The 22,421-nt window shown below is 34.6% G+C and overlaps 1 protein-coding gene across 1 annotated transcript in view; it reads right to left on the reverse strand.

The window, feature by feature from the left end:
• Positions 1–11,164: 11,164 nt before the first annotated feature.
• The window catches only part of LOC120631672 (xanthine dehydrogenase-like), a 169,171-nt gene continuing 157,914 nt past the window's right edge, over positions 11,165–22,421 (reverse strand). Inside the window, exons 16-25 of the mRNA XM_039901340.1 lie at positions 21,191–21,478; positions 20,338–20,499; positions 18,830–18,958; positions 16,350–16,834; positions 15,344–15,527; positions 14,649–14,844; positions 13,744–14,510; positions 12,649–12,841; positions 12,168–12,281; positions 11,165–11,557 (exon numbers count right to left, since the gene is read on the reverse strand). Coding sequence (XP_039757274.1) covers positions 11,484–11,557; positions 12,168–12,281; positions 12,649–12,841; positions 13,744–14,510; positions 14,649–14,844; positions 15,344–15,527; positions 16,350–16,834; positions 18,830–18,958; positions 20,338–20,499; positions 21,191–21,478 — 2,592 coding nt within the window. The 3' untranslated portion in view covers positions 11,165–11,483. The remainder of the gene's footprint in view (positions 11,558–12,167; positions 12,282–12,648; positions 12,842–13,743; positions 14,511–14,648; positions 14,845–15,343; positions 15,528–16,349; positions 16,835–18,829; positions 18,959–20,337; positions 20,500–21,190; positions 21,479–22,421) is intronic.

Genomic DNA, 22,421 nt, shown 5'->3' on the forward strand with positions numbered 1-22,421 from the left:
TAAAATCTATCTGTATAACGCTTTGTATAAAATCTTAAGGTTTCTAAGCGGCTGTATTCATAAAAAATAATTATGAAAAGTAGTATTTTAACTTTCTATGCGACATTGTGATGATATGTTGAAATATATATTATTCTGTTTTTATGGAAATTCTTTTATTTACGGACAGTAACTATACCATTGTGACGGTAGATCAGAATACAGTCGTCATCACCACTCCGCTTCCGGCGGGTGTTGTGGGACGTGATGTAAGGGAATATAACGGAGAACGGACAGCAGCGCCCTCTGTGCTACTACTACTACCATCTACTGCGATCACCAACCAGTGGCGTGCACAGGGTTTTGACCAGGGTAGACATATAGAATTAAGATGGCATGAATTGGAAAAAATCTTCTACTTTATAAACATAAAATGGAAAAAAAAATTAGGGGAGGCAGTGCTTTTGTGCTTGTATGAAGTGCACGCCACTGTCACCAACCCATCTGCCTGCGGTGGTGATTATGGGCGAACCCTCCTATTGGGAGATGCCTTTAGGCCAGCAGTGTACTGTTATGAGCTATTGATGAACTGTAACATTTACAGGCCTTTTGTTTCACACCTTGCCAAAGGCCAAGTTTTGAGTGAGCCAAGTTTGGCGTTCAAGTGATGAATATTTTTTTTTTTTTAATTTATTTTATTTTTATATTAAGTTATCCCTTGACTGCAATCTCACTTTGTGATTTTAGTTGGAAATCCACTTACAAATTACCCCGTAAGGTACTTGGTATTTTTTTGGTTGAATAGATTTGTTTTTGAAGTGATACTGCTTTTGTCGTGTTAGGGAAAAATAATAAGAGTAAATATTTAATATGCACATGCACACTGTCACAAAAACCGACACTCTGAAGTTAGCTATAGTCAACATTTTAGTTTTTCAAAACGAGGTTTGACAGTACACAATTGTACACTTTCAATTGTCAAAGTCTGCGGGCTCATTCCGCATTCATTTTAATGTTGAGTGAAACACTTAGTTGTCCGATAATGTGATAACTAGATAATGCGTTATAATAAAAACTTTCAATGTTTCTATTGAATAAGGCGAAAGATAAAATTCTTGAAAAGATTTTAATGTTGTAACGATTAAGAAATATAACTTCTAACGCTTGTAAATAAGTACACACACGTTTTTTATTTAAAATTAATGTCCAAGCAGACGGTTCAACTGCGCTCCGTGATGAAATAATTCAAAATTCAAAAATTCTTTTTTCATGTTGGCCTATCACAGGTACTTATGAAGCATTCGTACATATATGTTTCTTATATTGTGAGTTGATAGTTACAAATACATTCGCTAACTTAAACCTAAAGCTATTAGGGTTCTAAACGCGCCCTGATCTAAGAACAAGTCTCTACACGTAATTGGAAAAAAAATACGTGCACAGACATTTTCATCGAGAGTACCACCGTGGGATGCAACTAGTATAATCAATATATTGAAATCCAGGCGGTATCGAAACTCTTGAACGTTGGGGAGGCGACCAAGTTTAATTACTTATATCCACAGCCGTTAGCGAATTAATCGCGCGAACAAATTCACCTATCAATCGCATAGTCCTGGAGACAGTCATATTATATACTAGGGAGTTATATACTTTAAATCGTGGGTATCATACATCGAACCACGGTAAACATATTATAAGCTTTTAATGTCCAAACTACGAATCAATACACATCCACGACAAATAAAACTGTGCTAACTTATTTTCTATATTTCCTGTCCAAGTGCGTGCTCTACACAGAATTAAAGACATACAGAATCCGTGTACAGGACTCATATTGAAGCATCAAAAACCACTCCACTTTAGTAGTGTTTCACGAGCAGGTGGTTTGTCACTTCATTCCATTTAAAATTTTAGAGTTATTATTTTACCTGTAATGTTCTAAACGTTCACCATAAAATGAGAAATTGAAAGAAATGTTGTGACAACGCTGAATTTAATATCTTATAATATCTAGTCACGCGCTGGGAAAGAAAATCCGTTAAAGCACCGACCATTAATATAAAACTACATTATAGTATATTATTATATTCAAGGTTTTTCTCTCGAAGACTCTCTTAAAATTTGTAGACCGTTCTCTTAAATAAAGCAATAACATGCATACATTACATCTTTGTCATTATTATGTACGAGGGCTTTAGTGATTTGTTCGACCGTAACAATAGGAAGATCATCCTCTGAGCGATCGTGCTCGGAGACCGAGGTCCAACCATTCATCCTTGGAAGTTGTATACAACGTGTAACCGAATTACGAAATAATGTTGAAGGATTCATAAGTATATATTTTTAGGAATCAACCTGTAAAAATATTAAATCAAAAGAAGAATATTTTCCATACAAACGAAATTCAACATTCTAAGTGTTTTCTTAAGACAACTCTATTGAAGATAAAACACCGAAACGCGCATAGTACCTACTCTACGCGACGCATACCTTATGAAGTGACCGGATCACATGATTTTAATTTTGCATGTGATGTATCTGATTTCTTTCAGTTAAAAACTATGGCATACTCAAAAAAAAAAAAAATTAATTTACATTACAATTTAAAGAATAAAAAAAAAATATCAGAAATAAGTAATAATGTCATTTTAAATTAAATAGGCAAATAATACAATTACAAATGTTGTTATACAGTTAGAAAAGTTAACTAAGTAGGTATATTGCTGTCACTAAGGTATTCTTTTACACTATAATAGTTTTTTTTAAGAGTATCAAATATGATATCATACTATTACTTTCAAGTCATCAATATCATCATTATCATTTAATGCTTGGAATGAGCCTTTTTCCCATCATCATATCAAACCATTACCGGCCCACTACAGAGCATGGGTGCATGGGAAAGGTTAAGGCCATACTCCACCAATTGGAGGCCTCCACCAACCCGCGGAGAACGTTATGGAGAACTCTCAGGCGTGTAGGTTTCCTCATGATGTTTTCATTCACCGTTGAAGCAAGTGATATTTTAATTGCTTAAAACGCACATAACTTAGAAAACGTTAGAGGTGCGTGCTGGCACTCGGCCACCCAAAAGTGAAGGCAAAGCTCTAACTACTATGCTATTACCGCTTCTTTTCTCATAACCAAGCTTCTCCAAAGCGGGTTGGTAGAAATCAATACTGCGCCGGAACTCATTGTTACAATAAGTATTATCGTTTCCTTCATAGACAGCATCATCACTTAGCACCAGGTGTAATTGCAGTCAAGGGCTAATTTGTAGTGTAATAAAAAAACTAGATTTTGCACTAAAATTTAATTTTGTCATGGATTTCGTGATTTCCCGATCTAAAATATACTTGAATAACTTCTATATGAATAAGGAAACTCACTTAAAACATACATTCATACGTTTTTACATGAAACATTACATTTATTTTTATGGCAGCCATTTTAAGTATTATTTAAATTTTACTTATTATATAATTTTATTTATATTATATTATTTACTTTTATTAATATAAAATCATCATAAATGTATCGTTCTTTTTTTCTGAAGAACTTAATCAGATTCTTATAAAATTTTAATAATAACAACTAGAAGGTAAACTCTTATAAATAAAAAAATAAGTCATTAAAATCGGTTGAGATTTGACACAAACATTAAGGATTGAAGGGAAATAAGTCCAATTATTCAAGCTTGTATCATTGGAACGGCCCATATAATAAATTATGATAGATTATTAAACGAGGGAGAAAATCTTACTACCCGCTCTTACTCTAAAAGACCTTCTTTTACCCAAAGAAACTTCTTAATTGAATGCGCAAAGTATCTTATTCTTGGGAGGCTTGTGACTTCTTTAGAAACTAATGAATGTAATGACTATTTCATTTGTCGAATAGTTTTGCTACGTATTTCTGCGTCTGATTATAGTACCTATTATTAAACTATAATAATAGGCAATTGGTCGGTAAGTAAAATAATATACATGAATCCAGTACGGTGATCAAATCGGACAAATTATGCATATATATCTAAATGTAGCATAAGATGAAAGCCCGCTGAAAAGGATAAGGTAAGGAATCTACCTTAGGTACATATATAGCGTCGAATGCGAATCGTTTAAATCCTAACAGCAAATAACTTACAAATATTGTATTTGTTTAGGATGCAAAATACTTTTAACTATAAGAATTAAATAATACTTAAGCTGAGCTACAAAACGGCAACGATATTTGTTTAAAACACTTTTAAATCGAGAATTAAAAACAATTACATTATATTTCAAAAAAAAGCGTAGTCGGTGGCGATCCATTTGAGAAAACTTAAGGGAAAATAGTGTATATTATCGTTGGAACTGACAGTTTGGAAATCTTTTTCATAATCTCCCGATAAGCTTTCACTGATTGATAAATTTCACGTTTTGATAGTTTTAACGTACATCAATTAATCTAAAGGGTGACTGAAACCTCAATCAACTTTATGTAATTATAAATTATGATCCACATCGATATATTGGCTATTATCTTCGCGCGTCATTTACGTTTTGTTAAATGGACGGCCACTGCTACGCCTATTTTCTTGATGAGCTGAACCAATATGAGTGGATCATGAATGATAAATGTTTCAAAAACGGGAAAAAATATTCCTTCTCAGCCTGCGTCACAATATATCGATCTTTTAATGTTTCACATTCAAATTCATATTCAAAATTCATGTAGGCCTATCACAGGCACTTATGAAGCGTGCATATATATATATATATATATGTTTACGTAAGGTGATGGTGATAGTTTTGTTCGCCAAATAAAACTTTAAGCTACGAGGGTTTCAAACGCGCAAATCATTCAAACGCTGGTTTAAGAAGAGCCCACAACGAAGTTAATTTGTTTTTTATCACCATCTCACAGTAAATTAATATTAAGCTATGCAGTTAGAAAAATTAGCTATGATGTTGATTCATACACCAATGAAGTCACTGGGGACCGCTAGTCGAGTCGAGTCTAGGACGAAGAATACGGGTTACCCGTATTCTTCGTCTTTGGTATCGTTTTTTTACAAATCCCGTGGAAACAATGTGTTTTCCTAGGTTCAAAAGTAGCCTATAATACTCTCCATCTTTTTAACTAACTTAATGCCAAAAATAAAATAGATAGTTTGCTAAGTAAGTACAAACAAACAAACAACACTTTCACATTTATAAAATCAGTAAGGATTTTAATCAACAACGATATATTGGCCATTGAAGTCGCGCGTCGTTTACGTTTTGTGAAATTGGTGTCCACCACTACGCCTATTTTTTTATATATACATTTTGTGATTACATAATAATTTTATATTCTATTTACCCTCCCATAATCGGATAAAAAGGAAGTCGGCTTTATTATTTAAATTAAAGTTGTTAACTAGGTAACTTTATTATGTAACGCTGAGAGCGGAATTCCACGAATTTTCCACGTAAGTTACTAGAATAGAGCCTTTGTTTTCGACACATTTGGTGCCTTTAATGTACATTTTCGTTGTAAAATAAACGAACACGTTTAAGTAATTATTTTAGATTTAAAATACTTATTGCTATACGATATTGCGACCTAAATAAATCGATCGTGGTATGTTTAATCTACAAGAAATTGTTGATTAATCCAAAAAATTATGTTCTAAATTATTAACCAATAGCGGTCCCCCGCGTCTTCGTCCGCATATGAGTATACTTTTAAAGAGTACTTAAATTTAAAACTTAAAATACCCCTGACTTTTAATATAGTATACATTATTGCACTAGGAAAGCCATTTTACGTGGCGTAATTTAGTGGCGGCGGCCATCTTGGACGAGTAAAACGTAGCTCAGAACACTCCCGACTTCCTTCAAGACCTTTCAAACAATAATACGAAATCAAAACACCGATCACTAATATAGATCAAAATGAGTTCTTCTGTTCAGCAACTACGATGCTACAGACACACATACAGACACACATACACACATACACACACACACACACACACACACACACACACACACACACACACACACGCGTCATTAAAAAGGGGGGTTAAAAAAGACATGCTGTCATGGACTTTTTTAAGGACTTTCATTGGGGAACAATTTCGCTATACAAAATTTTTCGTTCCTAACTCTTAAGTTTAAATATCACACACACCGTTGTGTGTGCTGCCTCCGCTTTTTTTCATAGAAGCTTGATATATCATAGCTTCCTCGTTAAAAAAACCATTCAACACAAAAATATTTTTTCAACAATTTGTTGCTGGGTTTAGCCTGTTCAACCAAACAAACTGTTTAGCTTTATTAGCACGGATTGTAACTTTCTTCCCCTACATAGAAACAGTGTAAATTCGTAGGGCAAATTGTATTAACTTTGAAGAGCATTTGTCGAAGTAAGAGACCGTTCAGCGCGAGAGCGTGTGTAACTATTACGGCCATTACGCTATTACGGTGTCTACGTGACCGGTTAGCTATCCATCACGTAATGGTAGCCTTTAAGCTGAATGCACATTCAGGGCCAAAAATAGTGAGGTAAAGTACTTTATATCTAACCATAAATGGATAATTTAATGAACGTACTATTATGACAAATTGCCAATTTAATGAACGTACTATTATGACAAATTGCCGGATGAAATCCCTGAGATCTAAATAAGCTTAAACTTTATATAAAAAGTTAAGTCCTATTAAAATATTAAGGATTAAACGAAAAAAAGCTTGATTATGAACTGTTGGATGTTGTTATATATAACAACAATGCAACCCATAAGTGAAAAAGAAGAAAAAAACCATTCACTGTATAAATGGTTTTTTTGTCACACTGCATAATAGCTAAAATATTTTAGTACTCAAGTCAAATACATCATTAATCAAATGACATATATCATTATTGTTTTATTAATCTCACAGTAGGTTCCAGTCTCATCAGACAGCTGCAATTTCTAAAAGAGTGCACTTTACGGTTTTAAAAATGGCGGCAGAGTATGTTTAGCCTATAAGTCAGAGAGTGGTAAACTCTCAGTGAAGTTTGGCGTACCTGTTGACTGAATAAATGAGAGTTAATAACAAGAAAATGAAAGCGCAATTGGTGTACGCCTATGCAAATCCGGATCTAGTAGGCCGCCTAGGCCGACCCCGTCAAATGTAAATAAAACTAAAACGTGAAAGTAAATAATTGATTGATGACGTAATGTGCAATCAGCACTAGTCAGAAGCGAGTGTCCGTTGAATAGCATTAGGTAATAGCAGCCTGATCAAGCTGTAGAAGTTGAACCGATAACTGCAAAGTGTCACAAAGCGTTCGACGCTTTCATACTTTTGTACTATTTTGTGGTCCACGTGGAAGGAGTTTGGCTACTTTCCAGACTTATTGATGGCAAAATGTAATATGGATTTATTCCAGCACTTATCCGCGGACTTAGAGTTCTCATTAAAACACAAAGTTCTGCCAGTTAATAAACACGGAAATTGAAATCTTCAATGAATTGATAAATCAGAAAATAACCACATTATCAGCCTGCCAGTGTAGTAACTTCACCTTTAAAATACACGGAAGTGTTTTGATTTTCTATCGGAACACTAAAGACTCTGCATCTTTTATCTTAAGCCACACATAAACACATAATAGATAATAGACGAGTTGTCTCGAAGCCCGAAGTCGATTTCAGGCGCATTGTTGGAGAGAAATCACTCCACCCATTCTGGCTGAAGGTACTTCGAGATGATTTCATTATAAATGTCCGCTAAGCCCTTCCCCGGGTTATTGTGTCTTTTGAAATCGTTGATTGTTATTCTTTTCAAAGACCCTCGTCAGCTTTTATTCCGATTTGATCGTTTATTTTAGCTTACCATTGACTAGGTAAATATTACATTATTAGAAATCTTGTCAATTTATAATTTTAAAATAACGAAGCAATGAATAAATTTGTTAGTTGCGTAAAAAAACGTTGAACATGACATACCATGGCGTCCCAGGTGATAAACAAGAAGAGTTTTCTTTAAAATAGAAGAACAAATAAACGCAAGAAATCAAATCTTTTCAAGAGTAAATCAACAATACTTTGAATAAAAACATTACTACTAGTAATATCCATCAAAGCGTAGTAAAAAGGCTAATTACCTCTCTTATCCAGAAGTATGCGTGCTTGTTTATACCAGCATAATCTTAGCATCTTAAGATTTTTTGACATTGTAGTGTTGTATTTCTGTAAAAGTCTGATAACCGATCGACCGACGAACTGATACAGACGAACTATAAAGTTAAGTTTGATTGTAAGTTCTGATTGTATTGAAATATGTATGATAGAACATGTTTGCCAGTCTTATTTATGTGGTTACCCCAAAACAAACAGAGCAGGAAAAGAAGCTTAATAATTCAAAGCATTTTATAACGAAATTGTTTTTATTTATTTTTCAGGAGTTTCACCTATAGTTGAATATACTCCGCATTTTATTTGACGACAGTTACAGGTTATTAAATTCGGTTATTAGGGCCCGAACAACTTTGACGAACGTAAAATATTTTTTTAAAAGGAAGTACTTGGCATATACAGATTCGAATACTAGTGTATCGTAAGTAGGTACATATTCAATTTGAAAAACAAAATGCTGTTAGAAATGTGTGACTAAAAATAAGGAAAGCAATTTATTTTTCTTTGCTACTACGTATATTAAGGTAGGTACAGTAATCTGAAAGAATGTCCTACGGCGATTTATTGCAACAATTCCGTAGCGACTAGCGATACAGCCGCAAAAACTCCGCAATTCAGTTACGATGCACCATCGGTAGAATAGTGTACCTACTAAGCCCAATCGAGCGATACCATGCTCTTCTTTTGTGATGTCTTCAACAACAGTCGCGCATTTACATCAATGCAGAAGTGATTATGAATCGATGGAAGTCAACTGTATCGCTTCTGTCGCGCGTTTTAAATACCACCAACGTCTTACAGTAACGATGTAGACGCGTTTAAATAAATTGCTGCAATAAGTTGTAGTGAGCGACCTCCCTTAACCCGTATATACATAGAACGACTTCCACCTTAACTTATATTCTCCCTGATAACATTTTTTTTTACTTCAGCTACGAGTAAGTACCTAATTAAAAAAAGTTGTTCCTGACGGGATGTCGACGGATGTTAAGCATACAACTAGTACTCTAACTTATAATTACACATAGAATTTATAATTAGAAATGAGATATTGAGTAAGTAGGTAGTAGTAAAATGAAATATAGATTATCGGTAATTGTCTGTTTCTTTTCTTATTAAGTAATAGATTTATTTTATTATAGATACTTTATATTTCATATAAAATTATATTATCAATGCAAACGTTTGTTTGTTCGTTTATTTGTACTTCCTTTACGCCCTCACTAAACAGCCAATCTACTTGATTTTTGGCAAAGGACGGAGAGTATTATATACTTTAAATATGCTAACTACTACTATACTAATATTATATTTGTAAAAAGCTTTAAAAAACGCGGGCAACAGTTGGAGCATATAAATACAAAGAACTAAAAATCGGCGGGCGTAACGGCATAAGAGAGGGTTATGCCATGTGACGTGAAGGCATATGTGTTAGTTATATTTCAAAGAAACCTTATAGATTTTCTACGTCAAACAAAAACAACATAATAGATCGTCAAGAAAAACTTTCATTCTCTCATATTGGCTATTATCCAAGAGTTTGCTCACATTATATTTTTTAATTTTCCAGTGCTTGCACCTGGTGTAACGAAAGTTGTTACTCTAAAGAATTTTCTCGTTGAAAATAATATGATAAAAAAATTAATATTAAACATCTTAATCTAACAGCTCAGTCGAGATAATAGATTAAAACAAGGTTTGTTGTTCTTTGGTTTAATTTAATAATCTAAAGTAAAAACGAACTCGCTGAGTTGAAATATTTTATAATTTTATTTTATGAACAAATCTGAAAAAATATAAGCTTTTTCAATTCAGTTACCGTCGCTGTTAAATGTGATTTAAAATGTCGTACCTGCCACAGGAATGAGCATGACTGTGATTATATAATCAAGGTCATGCTCACCTTTTCTAGCTCTACTTAGTATAAATCAAAGTCATCATCATCAGCATCTGTCTTTTTATCTGCTACCTCCTCATGAACCACGCAAAGATTTTGATTCGGTTGCCATTATTATTTAGATATTTTTCGCAAAAGGTTATTAATATTTTTGGAAACAGAAAAAAAAAATATTTTACAATATATCATTTACTGAAAGATAAATTTAACTGTTTAAGAATAGTGTACCGGTGGTATGTAATCTCCAAGAAATATCATTGGAAATGTCTTCATGAATCACTGCAAATGGTTTTATGATATATTGTCTGTAATTGGCTAGCTCGTAGCTCGTGTTTTTCGTCCGCGTTTTTTAAAATTTTTTAATAAAGTTGAGTAAAAATAACTCTAGGCCAATAATCAAGTTGATTAGTTGCTTAGTAATGGCGTAAAGGGCACAACAAACAAACCGAAACACGTTTGCGTCTATAATATTAGTAATGAAGTAAAGATTAAGTAGCAGAAAATTTGTAAAAATACAAGTAAATACAATCAAATTGTGCACCCTTGCACAATTTATAAACGTCTAGCGTCGTAGTTGAAATACTTAAGCACTAATTTACATTTTGCTGTTTCATGAATCTCCTAATTAAGATAAATCCAACGAGCTAAATCACAAAACCCAGTGCTTCGAGTTCAGCTCACAGGGACAGTGATTTCCCAGGAGACCCCATTCAACATTTTCAATACACTGAAATTAAAACCAGACTCTTTTCTTCCTAAATATATTTAACAATGTATGAAAGCCTTTTGGGATAGTAAAGTAAAAATAGTGCTGATGCAATCTATAGATTACTAGAACAAATTATCATCCATAATAGGAGCTCATCTAAAGATCTAAATGAATGAGTAAAAAAAAGGTTTAATAAGGTAATATTAAACCATACTAATATGTAATACTTAGACTTTACTTTCGGGAGGCCGAGTTCGAATCCCAGCACGCATATCTAACTTTTCTTTACGTGCGTTTTAATGACTTCTTTCAACGGTGAAGGAAAACATCGTGAGAAAACCCGCATGCCTGAGAGTATAAAATAATATTCTTAAAGGTGTGTCGAATCAACCAATTCGCACTGGGCCAGCGTGGTGGACTACGGCCTTAACCCGTTCGAATTGTGGGAGGAGACACGTGCCCAGTATCATGAGGATGAAACCTGAAACTGAAGTGGTGGTGTGGTGTGGTAAAGGAAAACATAATGAGACAACCTGCACACCTGTGAGTTCTCCATAATGTTCTCAAAGGCGTGCGAAGTATTAAAACGTAATTGGCCAGCGAGGTAGACTACGGCCTACACCCATCCAATGGTAATGGCAACCATAATAATTTAAAAAACCATGTCCCTTAACGTTTAAATTTTACTTCTATTTTGATGAAACATAAACCTATCATTGAGTGTTATAAAATTTTAATACTAGTTATAAGTAGAACTTGAAGTCCTCCAATTTGGTTTCACATGCCAAGCAGATCTTTTCAACGGTATAAGGTCCATCTGAAAAGGTAATATAAACTTGACTTAAATTATAAGCTACGATAATACTTAACCGATATTATGTAGATTTGGAAGTAAATTTAATTAAGGCTTTAATTCAGAACATAACGACGTTAAAAGGTAGGTTATTTCAAGGGTAGTTATATGTTTATAAAGATAATAATGAAAGAATATACACTCATCACATATTTCGTTACATAATAGATTCGAGATACTCAGCTGGAAAATGTTAAAGAATATATATATCTTGGCAAACTAATTTCATTTAAAAAGTCAGGACACCGATATGAACTAGAAAAACGCATTAAAATAACGTGTAACAAATTCTGGGCCTATGGACACGTTTATATATTTACTCGTATAATAGAAAGAATGGAGTATTCCGTGAGATACGCGAGGAAGTCAATGCAAGTTAATCTTAACGGCCTAATAGGCGTCATACCGTTTGTAATGACAAAAGGGTCGATTTTATTGCCAAAGTGCACCAAATAAACGTATTCTTTATAAAAAAAAATGGCTGACAAAAACTAGAATATTGCAATATTCAAATTCAAATTCAATTCATAAAACAGGGGATACCTAAACATATTATTAGGACAGAAATAATTACCTATGTTAAACCAAATGTTAGAAGGAATCCCAGATTCCAACCTCGAAGATGAAATGGCTTCTCTTAAAGCAAGTGGAATTACCACACCCATACATATTGCTGGTTCAGATGTCACTACATAAGAAAAAGGTATGAGTTTATTATATTCAGAATATTATAAAATACGAAAATTATCACCAAATCAACCGATGTTCACGACTGCTGAACTTTGGCCTCTCTTTTGAAAGAATTTGGAAACATGAACTATTTAGTGCTCCGGCTTCCTGCGGCTTTTTTGATTTAGCCCCTCTATCTATTATACTCATTTTCTGACGCGGAGCTATTCCAGCACACCCATTTAATGTGCCCACCAAATTCACAGAAGACCGATAGTTAGCGACCGTAATGGTTCTAAACTATTCATCACATGTAAAACTCATCTAGTTAACCTAACAGAAAAATAAAGATAGTTAGACATAGACTAACTCCAAGTATTGGATACCTTTTGATCCTAAAATGGCATCATTGGTGTATGAATTTTTCCTAAAATAAATTCTAAAGTCTTGCGGTATATCTGTTCCTCCCGGTACGAAATAATTCCAAGTTCGATCTGTTAGTAATTCTCCAGTGTTATGGTCATATACAAGCTCTTCACTAGTAAAATATCCAACACCCATTATGAAGGCACCTTCTACCTAATAACAAAAGTTTAAAGTGTTTTTATTTTTGGTGGCAATCGTAATTCTATTATATCTAATAAATATATATAAATAAATCCTACTAATATTAATGTGAAAGTGATGATGTGAGAGGGATGTTTCTATGTTTAGTACTCAATCCCGCAAAAACGCCTAAACGGATATGAATGAAATTTGGCATGCATGTGCTTATATTCCGATTACTTAAGTAGTTCCTGAGAGAAAGTTGAAAAAAGCTTAAGAGCTTAGCCGCGGACGTACAGCTTTGTAATTTGGTATGCATGTCAACTATGCTATGGAAAAGGACATGTACTTTCAATGCCGATCACTCAAATAGTTCCTAGGTTAGGATTAATAATTGTTAACGAAACTTTAGACCCAATTATGAAGTCTACGCAGACGAAGTCGCGGGCAGAAGCTAGTTTTCAAATAAATAGTGGGCAAAGGGCGAGTGGTCTGATCCCTGATTTCCGCCTCCCATGAACATCTGCAGCACCACCAGCAGAGCCACCAAAGCGTTGCCAGCTTTTCAAGATTTTTTACCCACCCCTTGAATAACTCCAATTCGTATTTTAGAGGGAACAGAGAATCAATATTGCTAGTTCAAATTTTATTAGATAGTGATATTATATTTATATATGCTAAATAATCATAACCATATTCGTCAACTTGAAACCATCCAAATGCACCCTAAGAAGAGACCACAACAAACTTAGCCGGATTTTTTTGTTATTTTTATTTAATTTTTCGTACCATGACTTTTAGATGATATATAATAAACCAAAACTTTCACTAAATAAGGTATTATAGAATGAAAAAATGGTAAACAAAAGCATGCAATTTGGTCAAATGCTGAAGCCGAAAGTAATATTTATATTAAAAAGTGCAGTAATGCTTACTTGTCCAATATCGAGTACAGGGTTAATACTACGACCTACGTCTTCCAATAAATCAACTCGTAATATTTGGAACTGTCCTGTCAATGTATCCACTTCAACCTCAGCCAAAGTTACGCCATAAACATTAAAATCATTTTTATCATTACTGCCTATATAAGCATTAGCTTGTAAATTTATCCCGTCTTCAAAAGCCTTAGCAATAAGTTGCTCCCACGTTGGATTATTCATGTTATCTCTTATTGGTTTAAGTCTTTTTAACAATTCTTCGCAACACCTTTGAACACCTATTTGAACATTCTGTGAAGTCAGACTGGTAGCTGTTCGTGAGTTATTGGGATTTAACATTGATGTAGTTGGTTTAACATGGATTTTGTTCAGAGGTATATTTAGAAAGTAAGCGCATACTTGGATAGCTTTAGTATTAATTCCTTGTCCTAATTCAATACCACCATGGTTTATAGCAACGGATCCATCTCCATGAAAAATCGATATTGTAACATTTAGGAAAAAAGGAACAGATACCGACCATTTCATAATCGTAAACCTCAAACCACGTTTCTTCCATCGGTTTTCAACGTTAAATTTATTTACCCCCATTCTTCTTTCAGCATAATTAGAATCTTTTATAAGAGTGTTAACCATTTCGTCAAGATCACTATAACGTGATCTATCCAAGTTATTCATACGCACTCGCAAGGGATCTATTCCAAGCTCATAAGAGATTCGTTCCATCATTTCTTCGGCACCATTAATTGCCTCTAATGACCCTGTAAATGAATAGGAAGTCATATTATTAATAAATATCTTCAATACACATAATGGAGCCTGCAACAGGTTTATTATAAATATAGATATAACTTTGTTTGCTTAATTGTTATTGAAAAATGTATTAATTACATTTTTACCTGGTGAACGAAACCAGGAGTTTGAGTGAGTATCTGTAATTACGTCAAAACATCTGAAATTCCACATTTCTTTATTGTAGCAATTAAAATATTGCTCAACGGTTTTTTGTATGAGAGGCTCGTCAACTATGTAACCGTTATCATCATAAATATCACAATTGAGATACTGAACAACTCCATTTTTGTTGACGCCAATCTGCAAATGAAATTTTTTTATTAGAGTTTTCTATTTTATCGTGGAATCTATTTTGTTTTAATCTTGCACATAATTTTTTAACTGCGTAACAAAACAATATTCAAATATGAACAGCTGTTTCAGCCTTGTTAAAAACCCAATATTAGGTTATTCTCAACTTATAAAAAATTAATATTTCATCAATAAATTTAATAGTCTTCATCAAATACTTCAAGTAATATTAAAGATATTGTAGCAATGGCTTGCTACAATTATTGTCTTACAAAAATACACGATGATGCCATAAAATAAGCGAATCGCTTTGTCGATTAAAAATATAAATTAAATAAACGAAAACTATTTTAAGCATATTATTATGAAGACAAAATGCAGCTACGAAAATATTTAATCAGGACTTTGCCATAGGGCACACGGATTATTGACAGATAAAATAAATTAATAAAATATTGTTTAAACATCATTATGTTATATCAGCTGATACAAAATGTATACCACATACCTCATAATTCGTTGATGAAGGCAGCCTCTTGCCCAATGCCCGGGTTTGACTTCTTAGAGGTAAAATAAATCTGCATGGTCGATTTAATTTGTATGTTACGAGAGTACAAGCTGTCGATACCATGTTCTGTCTGGAAATCTTAGCGCCAAAGCTACCACCAAGCCGACGAACTTCGACATCTACCCTAATTTTGATAAACACAATTAGATATTTTAATTATAAGTTAACATTTTAGAATATTTTTTTATTTGTTCCATATATGTGGTCTCCTAGCAGCCCCAACTAATAGTCGATAGGGTAAGAAGCGTTGACCCAAGTCAGTAAATGGATGGGTGGCAGACCTTTGAAGTTTTAAGGAGAATTTGGCATCCGTCAGTCTCAGTTATTACCACTTCCAAAGAATAGTAATAATAAAATAATAAAATAATAAATAGTTGTAATCAGTAGTGAGTAGTAGGTCGCCTAACTCAGAGCAGCATCTATAAGTGTAACAAATTATATTTAAATCCGTTTAGTTGTTTTTGCGTGATGCGTTAACAGACAGACAATTGCAAAAATTAAAAAATGAATAATTTTCGGTTTCTATACTGATATTAAAGCATCCTCCAATTTTAAGTTTCTAAATATATTAAATCGTCCAGTTACAGTTAAAATCCTAACTTTAAGAATGTTCAGACACTTAAAAAAAGGCTATCTCAACGTTATATTATCTTCAACTCTGAATTAAGAAAACACAGTATTGGCAGATATTGGCAAAGACGCCAAAGGTAATGAAGGTGTTACCACGAAGATGCTTTATCTAGGTATTAAGTAGGTTAAGTTACAGAAAATACAACAATATAGTTACTAGTAGCTAAAAAAAAAAAAAGAAATAAATATTTTCTACAACAATTTTAAGTCGATGCCAAGTAAATTGTAAAATTACTAAGTATAGAAAGATGCGATTTCATTTATTAGTATCTAACAAGCAAAGTAAAGTATATTTTACTTGGCACCTATATTTTACCTGCTTTCTTCAATGTTTAAAGAACGAGCAGTTAATACCATATTAACATCTATATATTGAGAAGTCGGATACATTTTTAAACCATCTTCAGTGGGCAGAGACACACACATCATAGTCTCAAAGCAAAAATGATATTGCCCATTTATTGTGCGACTGCCTTTAATAATTTTAACAGTATCATTTCCTCTACTAGTAGCTGCTATAGATGAATATAATTTAACCTTTTGAGGATTACTTTTATTCACCCTTATATCAATTTCTGGCTTTCTAACATTGGTATAAGTTACTTTCACCATCAGTGTAGCTCTGTTTGCTAAATAATCTGTATCAGCAACAATAATTCCTATCGGTTGATTGTAGTATCGCACTTCTCCGCTGCAAAGTATCTCTTCTTTTGCCGTTAAATCAGTAACATCGGGCGATGTAAAAGAGTTCAAGCCAGGTATATCTTTTGCCGTATAAAATGCTAGGACTCCCTCTTGACGCTAAAAAAACATTAGCTCTTATTTTAAAGTTGATACATATTATAAATAAAATAACTGTTACATTAAAACAACGGTTAAAGTACAAAATAACCGTAACAGTAAAATTTAATTAGGCTTTCGTGAACAAGCTCGACAATAAATACGTATTTATATCATAAATGCGTAAGTGCTTCTCTCGTACTTATTACAACACTTAGTTTGCAGCATAATATAATAAAAAAAAAAACGTTTGACCTTTAAAAGAAAATTTGGCAGAGCACACGGTAGACGCGTTTCGAATGAGAAGGATTTTTTTAAATATATTATTTTATGTTTAAAGACGAGCGCTTGACTGCAATGACAGCTGATGGTAAGCGATGATGCATCCTAAGGTGGAGCGCGCTTGCCAAGAAGATGCCTATTCACTATTTATTTGAAGGTACTCATATTGTAGGTAGGTTTAGCCCTAGTTTAGCCCAAGTGCAGGTGGACTTCTTCAAACATTATAGAGAACTCTCAGGCGTGCAAGTTTCCTCAAGATGTATTGGATAGAAGCAGGCGTCTCATTGCGGAATTCCTTGATATAATACGAAAATGTAGCTTAATTAGCTATACTCAGCGAAGAGCAGGAAAAACTGTATGGTTTAATTTATAATTTTTTCAATCTTTCTGGTCGACACCAAAGAGATCGTCGGCAATGTACTCTCTGTACGTTTCGTTCCGACACCGGGGCATCCTCAGGAGATGTTGACTTTCTATTGAATTATTATTAAGTAACATGACTGGGCATATGATATGTCATGGGACTCATGGCGTCTATAGTTGCGGCACTAATCGGTAGAATATTGAGAGAATTTATATACTAAGACTTATAATTTTTTTTACACGCTTTTTATTAGTTTCACATGTATGTTTGTTTGACTTCAAATAGTCTGATTTCGTTCTAACTTTGTAGATATATCAAGGACCGATGAAAATACACAAATTTGATACGATTAAAACACCATAAAGATGGTATCGCTTTTCGCGGATTATAGCAATGGAGCTTAATTTCACCGCTAAGCAAGTGATATTTATATAGCAAGTGATAATTTAATTGCTAAAATGCACATAGCTTTGAAATTTTGATGTGCGCACCAGGGTTCGAACTCGGTTCGAATCCCCCTTAAGTAAGGTGCTGGTAAGATGGGAACTACAAGGTGAGGATAAACCTAGCAAAGCTCTCTATAGGGGATATTGTTAGATTCACAAATGAGACTGGTAGGTTTCAGGGGGGTTTACACCAGTAAACCTGTGTCTTAAACATGGGGAATAAGGTGGATTGGTCCTTACAGAGGACTGACCAGGCTATCACCGATTAAAATGAAAATAAATAAAAGTTTGTAATTATATTTTACCATACTATGATGAATCAACGGAAAATTAAAGTCATCTAAATACTACGAAATTCGATGCACCAATGTAAACTGCGGGTACAGTCTTTGAAGTAACCAACGCCCACCTTGTTCTTAACATCGGCAAACGACCGGACTGGAGTCCCACAAGTAAACGGATGAATAATTCACGGTAAATAAATAAGCGGTAATAGTCTAGTGGTTAGAGCTTCTGCTTCCCGTTCGGGGGGATAGAGTTTGAGTATTTTCAAAGTTTTTTTTTATATACTAAAATACACACACATCGCCATCTAGCCCCAAAGTTAGCGTAGCTTGTGTTAAGGGTACTAAGATGACTGCTGAGTATTTATATGAATAGTATACATAAGTACTTATAATATACAGAAGCAGCTTTTAATTTATGCAATTAAATTTCACTTGCTTTAACATCGGAAGGGTGAAGGTGAAGGTAAAACATCGGAAACCGCTCGCCTTAGAGTTCTCCATTGAGAAAAATTAAAGGCGTCTGAAGGTTAGCAATGTACACTGGACCAGCGTTGTAAGCTCCTGAGACCCATTTCCTGTAGTGGGATGGAAATGATGATGATGATGATGAAATAAATTGTCAGTATGGCACACTTACTAACGCTTCTGTGGCATCTATGCTCGCAATAGTTCCTAATGCCACGGTGCTAAGTACAAATGCAGCAAATACTTCGTTAGGTAATTTTGGTATATCTTCGGCGTATTTCGCTTCTCCTGCACATTGCAACTGAGAATAACAATTTGAATTAATAATTTCTCGATAATTCACGTTGAAGTAAACAACAACATAGAAATAAAAATATACAGAACCCTCATTCAGACATTAATGCATGTAGTCCATGCGTCTAAAAACAGTTAAAAAAGCCCAGCGCACGTCTCATTTGATACCCGCGTTAATTTGCTAGCTCACAAACTAATCCCATATTCCCCATTTTATGGAATTAGCTAGCTCACAAACTTATCCAATAGGATAAGTTTGTGAGCTATTTTCATGGTATTTTCATGGTATTTATGTCAACTGCTAAGTTTCTTGCCGGCTTCTTCTCGGTAGAATCTGCCTTCCGAACCGGTGGTAGTCAATACACACAGACAGACTTGACGTTTCAAAAGTGCCTAGGCCTCTTAATTCTATGCACAACAACAATAGCCTATAATAGACCACTGCTTGACTAAACCCCCCCCCCCCCCCCCCCCCCCCCCAAAGGAAGACAATAATCCCAACTTTGGGCAGAGGGGTTGGTAATCGAAGTAGATGGTACGCAGTAGAAGCACAGAGTATGGCACCAGCACTTCGTTATATTCCCTAAAACGCCTCGTACCGTGGGAAGAGGAGGGGAAGTGACGGCCTTATCGCTACATAGTGATTTCTTCCAGGCAACCAATGGCGACGAAAACAATTATTGAAAACTTTTGTTAAGGCAAGCTTATAAATTCATATTGGGGTTTACTCCCCAAGTTACTAATTAATAAAAAAAATAGATGAAAGATTTAATTTAGTACTGCTATCCTTATCAACAGAGTAGGAGAAGGATATCATTACCGAATTTAATCTATCATCAAATTCAGATTCATTCTTAATTGGCTTAAATATGGCTGCCAATGCAAATACATGCTCGACGAGCAAGCTTGTCACAATGCATACCACTGCAAAATATTAATTACTAGGCGGTTCCCCATTATCTCATTAAACTATCATTCGCTATCCCAGACAATATATTCTGACCCACCATTGCATCATCCGCCCATTATTGTTTCGTTGGCTTTTCTATTCCTTCATAATTCATTTATTGCATAAACTGTGTACATAATATAATGGTCTTATGAGTTAGAGAGGGCTTACAGTTTACCATTTCAGGCGTGCCATATTATTCAAGAAGTGAGCTTACAAATAGTTACATATAAAAAAAATCGAATTAAAGCATATCGCACATGTCATATTTTTACTAAAACAAAAAAAAACAAAAAATTTAATTATTATAGCTTGTGTCCCAAACATCGTAGCCATATTAAACGTCTTATATCATATCACCTTTATATTTAAACTATTTACTTTTAATAATGGTCCATATAAATATAGATTAAAACGTAGATTTTTTTTTATCTTACCAATGCTTCCGCTTTGGGTAGGGGCTGATTGACTGGCCAGACACTAGGATCAGTTGTAAAAGATTGAGAGGCTCTCGACAGTGGACGAGTTTCAGGTAACTTTATAGCACCAGATCTGAATCGCGAATTCAATATATTTTCCGGGCATAATGATAGGAGACCCTTAAAGAAAATAAGAACATTACATTTTAAGTAGGTGTCAAACTGAAAATAAAATAACCAGCCAAGTGCGAGTCGGTATCTCGAAGGGTTCTGTACCATTAACTATAAAAACAGCAAAATAATCGTGTCTTTTGTATGGGCAGCCCCTTAAATATTTAGTTTATTCTGTTTTTTAATATCAGTTGTTATATTAGTAACACAAATTTCAAATGTCTAACTATGACGGTTCATGAAATACAGTCTGCAGACGATCAGACAGACGAACAGGCAGACAGACAGACCGTCTGAAAACGGAGTATTGGTTCCCGATTTACCCTTCGGATATGGAACCCTAAAAAAACCAAATACATAATCGATAATACCTATCTATTGGAGTACTGCTCGATGAAGCTTTAGATTTAGGTCTCTAATTTTCTGTCGATACTATTTCTTTAGCCCCGTACTGAGTATCAGCTATTGATAAAAATATGTATTTTTTGTATTTTATTGAAGTTACTGCTGGAAGCCTCGCTTCTCATAGGAAATACGGTTTAAAACCATGGACCTACCACGCTGCTCCAATGCGGGGCTTTAAAGACTATAACCACAATAATTAAATGATAATAACAACGACCGACAGCTTTACGTGCTCTCAGAGGCACGACGGTTGACACCGCCGATCTAAAATTTTTTATATTCAAATTTTTTTTACCTTGTAAAATAATCCAAGAGCTAATTTTGTTCTATATTTTATAGAAGGTTCAGGTGGTAATTCTATGACTATAAGTTCATTCGATAGCACTTTTAAAGCTCCTTGCAAAGTCGCATTGTCAAAAAGAACTTTCCCAATCAAATATTTCTCCGTCTGCATTGCTCTGTTGAAATTCGGTGATAAACCACCGTAAACAATCCTGCAGTCTGATACTCGGTTATCGTCGTTAATTTTATAGAAAAAAGCAGCGTTGACGATTGCGTGAGCGTTTCTTGATCGTGCTGCTACCTATTAGTTAGAGAAAATAATAATATACTTAGTAGTATAGTAGTAGAGCTTTTTGTGAGTTTTTTTTTTTAATATTAATAGCGGGCAAACGAGCAAGTGGGTCACCTGATGATGAGTAATCACCGCCGCCCTTAAACATCTGCAGCACCAGAGGGGCCACCGATGCGTTGCCGGCTCTTAAGGAATTTGTTTATGTGGAAACACATCCGATTGTCGTACTACCGTCATGCTTATCTCTGCCGCAAAGCAGCATTGTTGCAATGCTGTGTTCGGCAGGGTGGGGTAGCAGGCTTGCGACAGGCTTGCGATAGGCTTGCGACAGGCTTGCGACAGACTTGCGACATGCTCTATACAAGAAATAAACAAAAATGACGTTCAACAGCAGTGATTGCAAGATTTACGTCGGTCGCAAGCCAGTCGCAAGCCTGTCTTAAACCCGTCGAAAAGCCTGTCACAAGCCTGTCGCTAGACACTTAATCACCCTGCGGGTCATAAGGACGTGGTTGCAGATGTAATTACAGGTACATGAAGTTTTACACCTACGCCTCAGGTTGATGGACACGGGGCTCCGCTTTGCAGGATGTGTTCCTAGCATGCTCTAACTGTAGGCGATAATTTTCCACAAACATTTAGATCTGCTTAAATTATACTTTGTTGAACATAATTCCAAAATCAGTTGTATATCAAATCTTAAATAATAAATAAATATACTACGACGATACGCACATTAAGCGCCAAATTAAGCGTAGCTTTTGTTATGAGTATATGATATGATATGAGCCTCCTTGACGTGTCCATCAAAGGCGGACCAGACATGTGAGCGAATGTGAGTGGCAAATCCAAATTTGGTTTTTAAAATCCGGTTGCATGACGCACATTATAACTGGCCAGCTGTATTTTACATATGGGTGTAGAAAAAACATACTTAACATATACATGTGAT

This window comes from Pararge aegeria, chromosome 18 (genome assembly GCF_905163445.1).
Source record: "Pararge aegeria chromosome 18, ilParAegt1.1, whole genome shotgun sequence".
In the NCBI taxonomy this organism is placed as follows: domain Eukaryota; kingdom Metazoa; phylum Arthropoda; class Insecta; order Lepidoptera; family Nymphalidae; genus Pararge; species Pararge aegeria.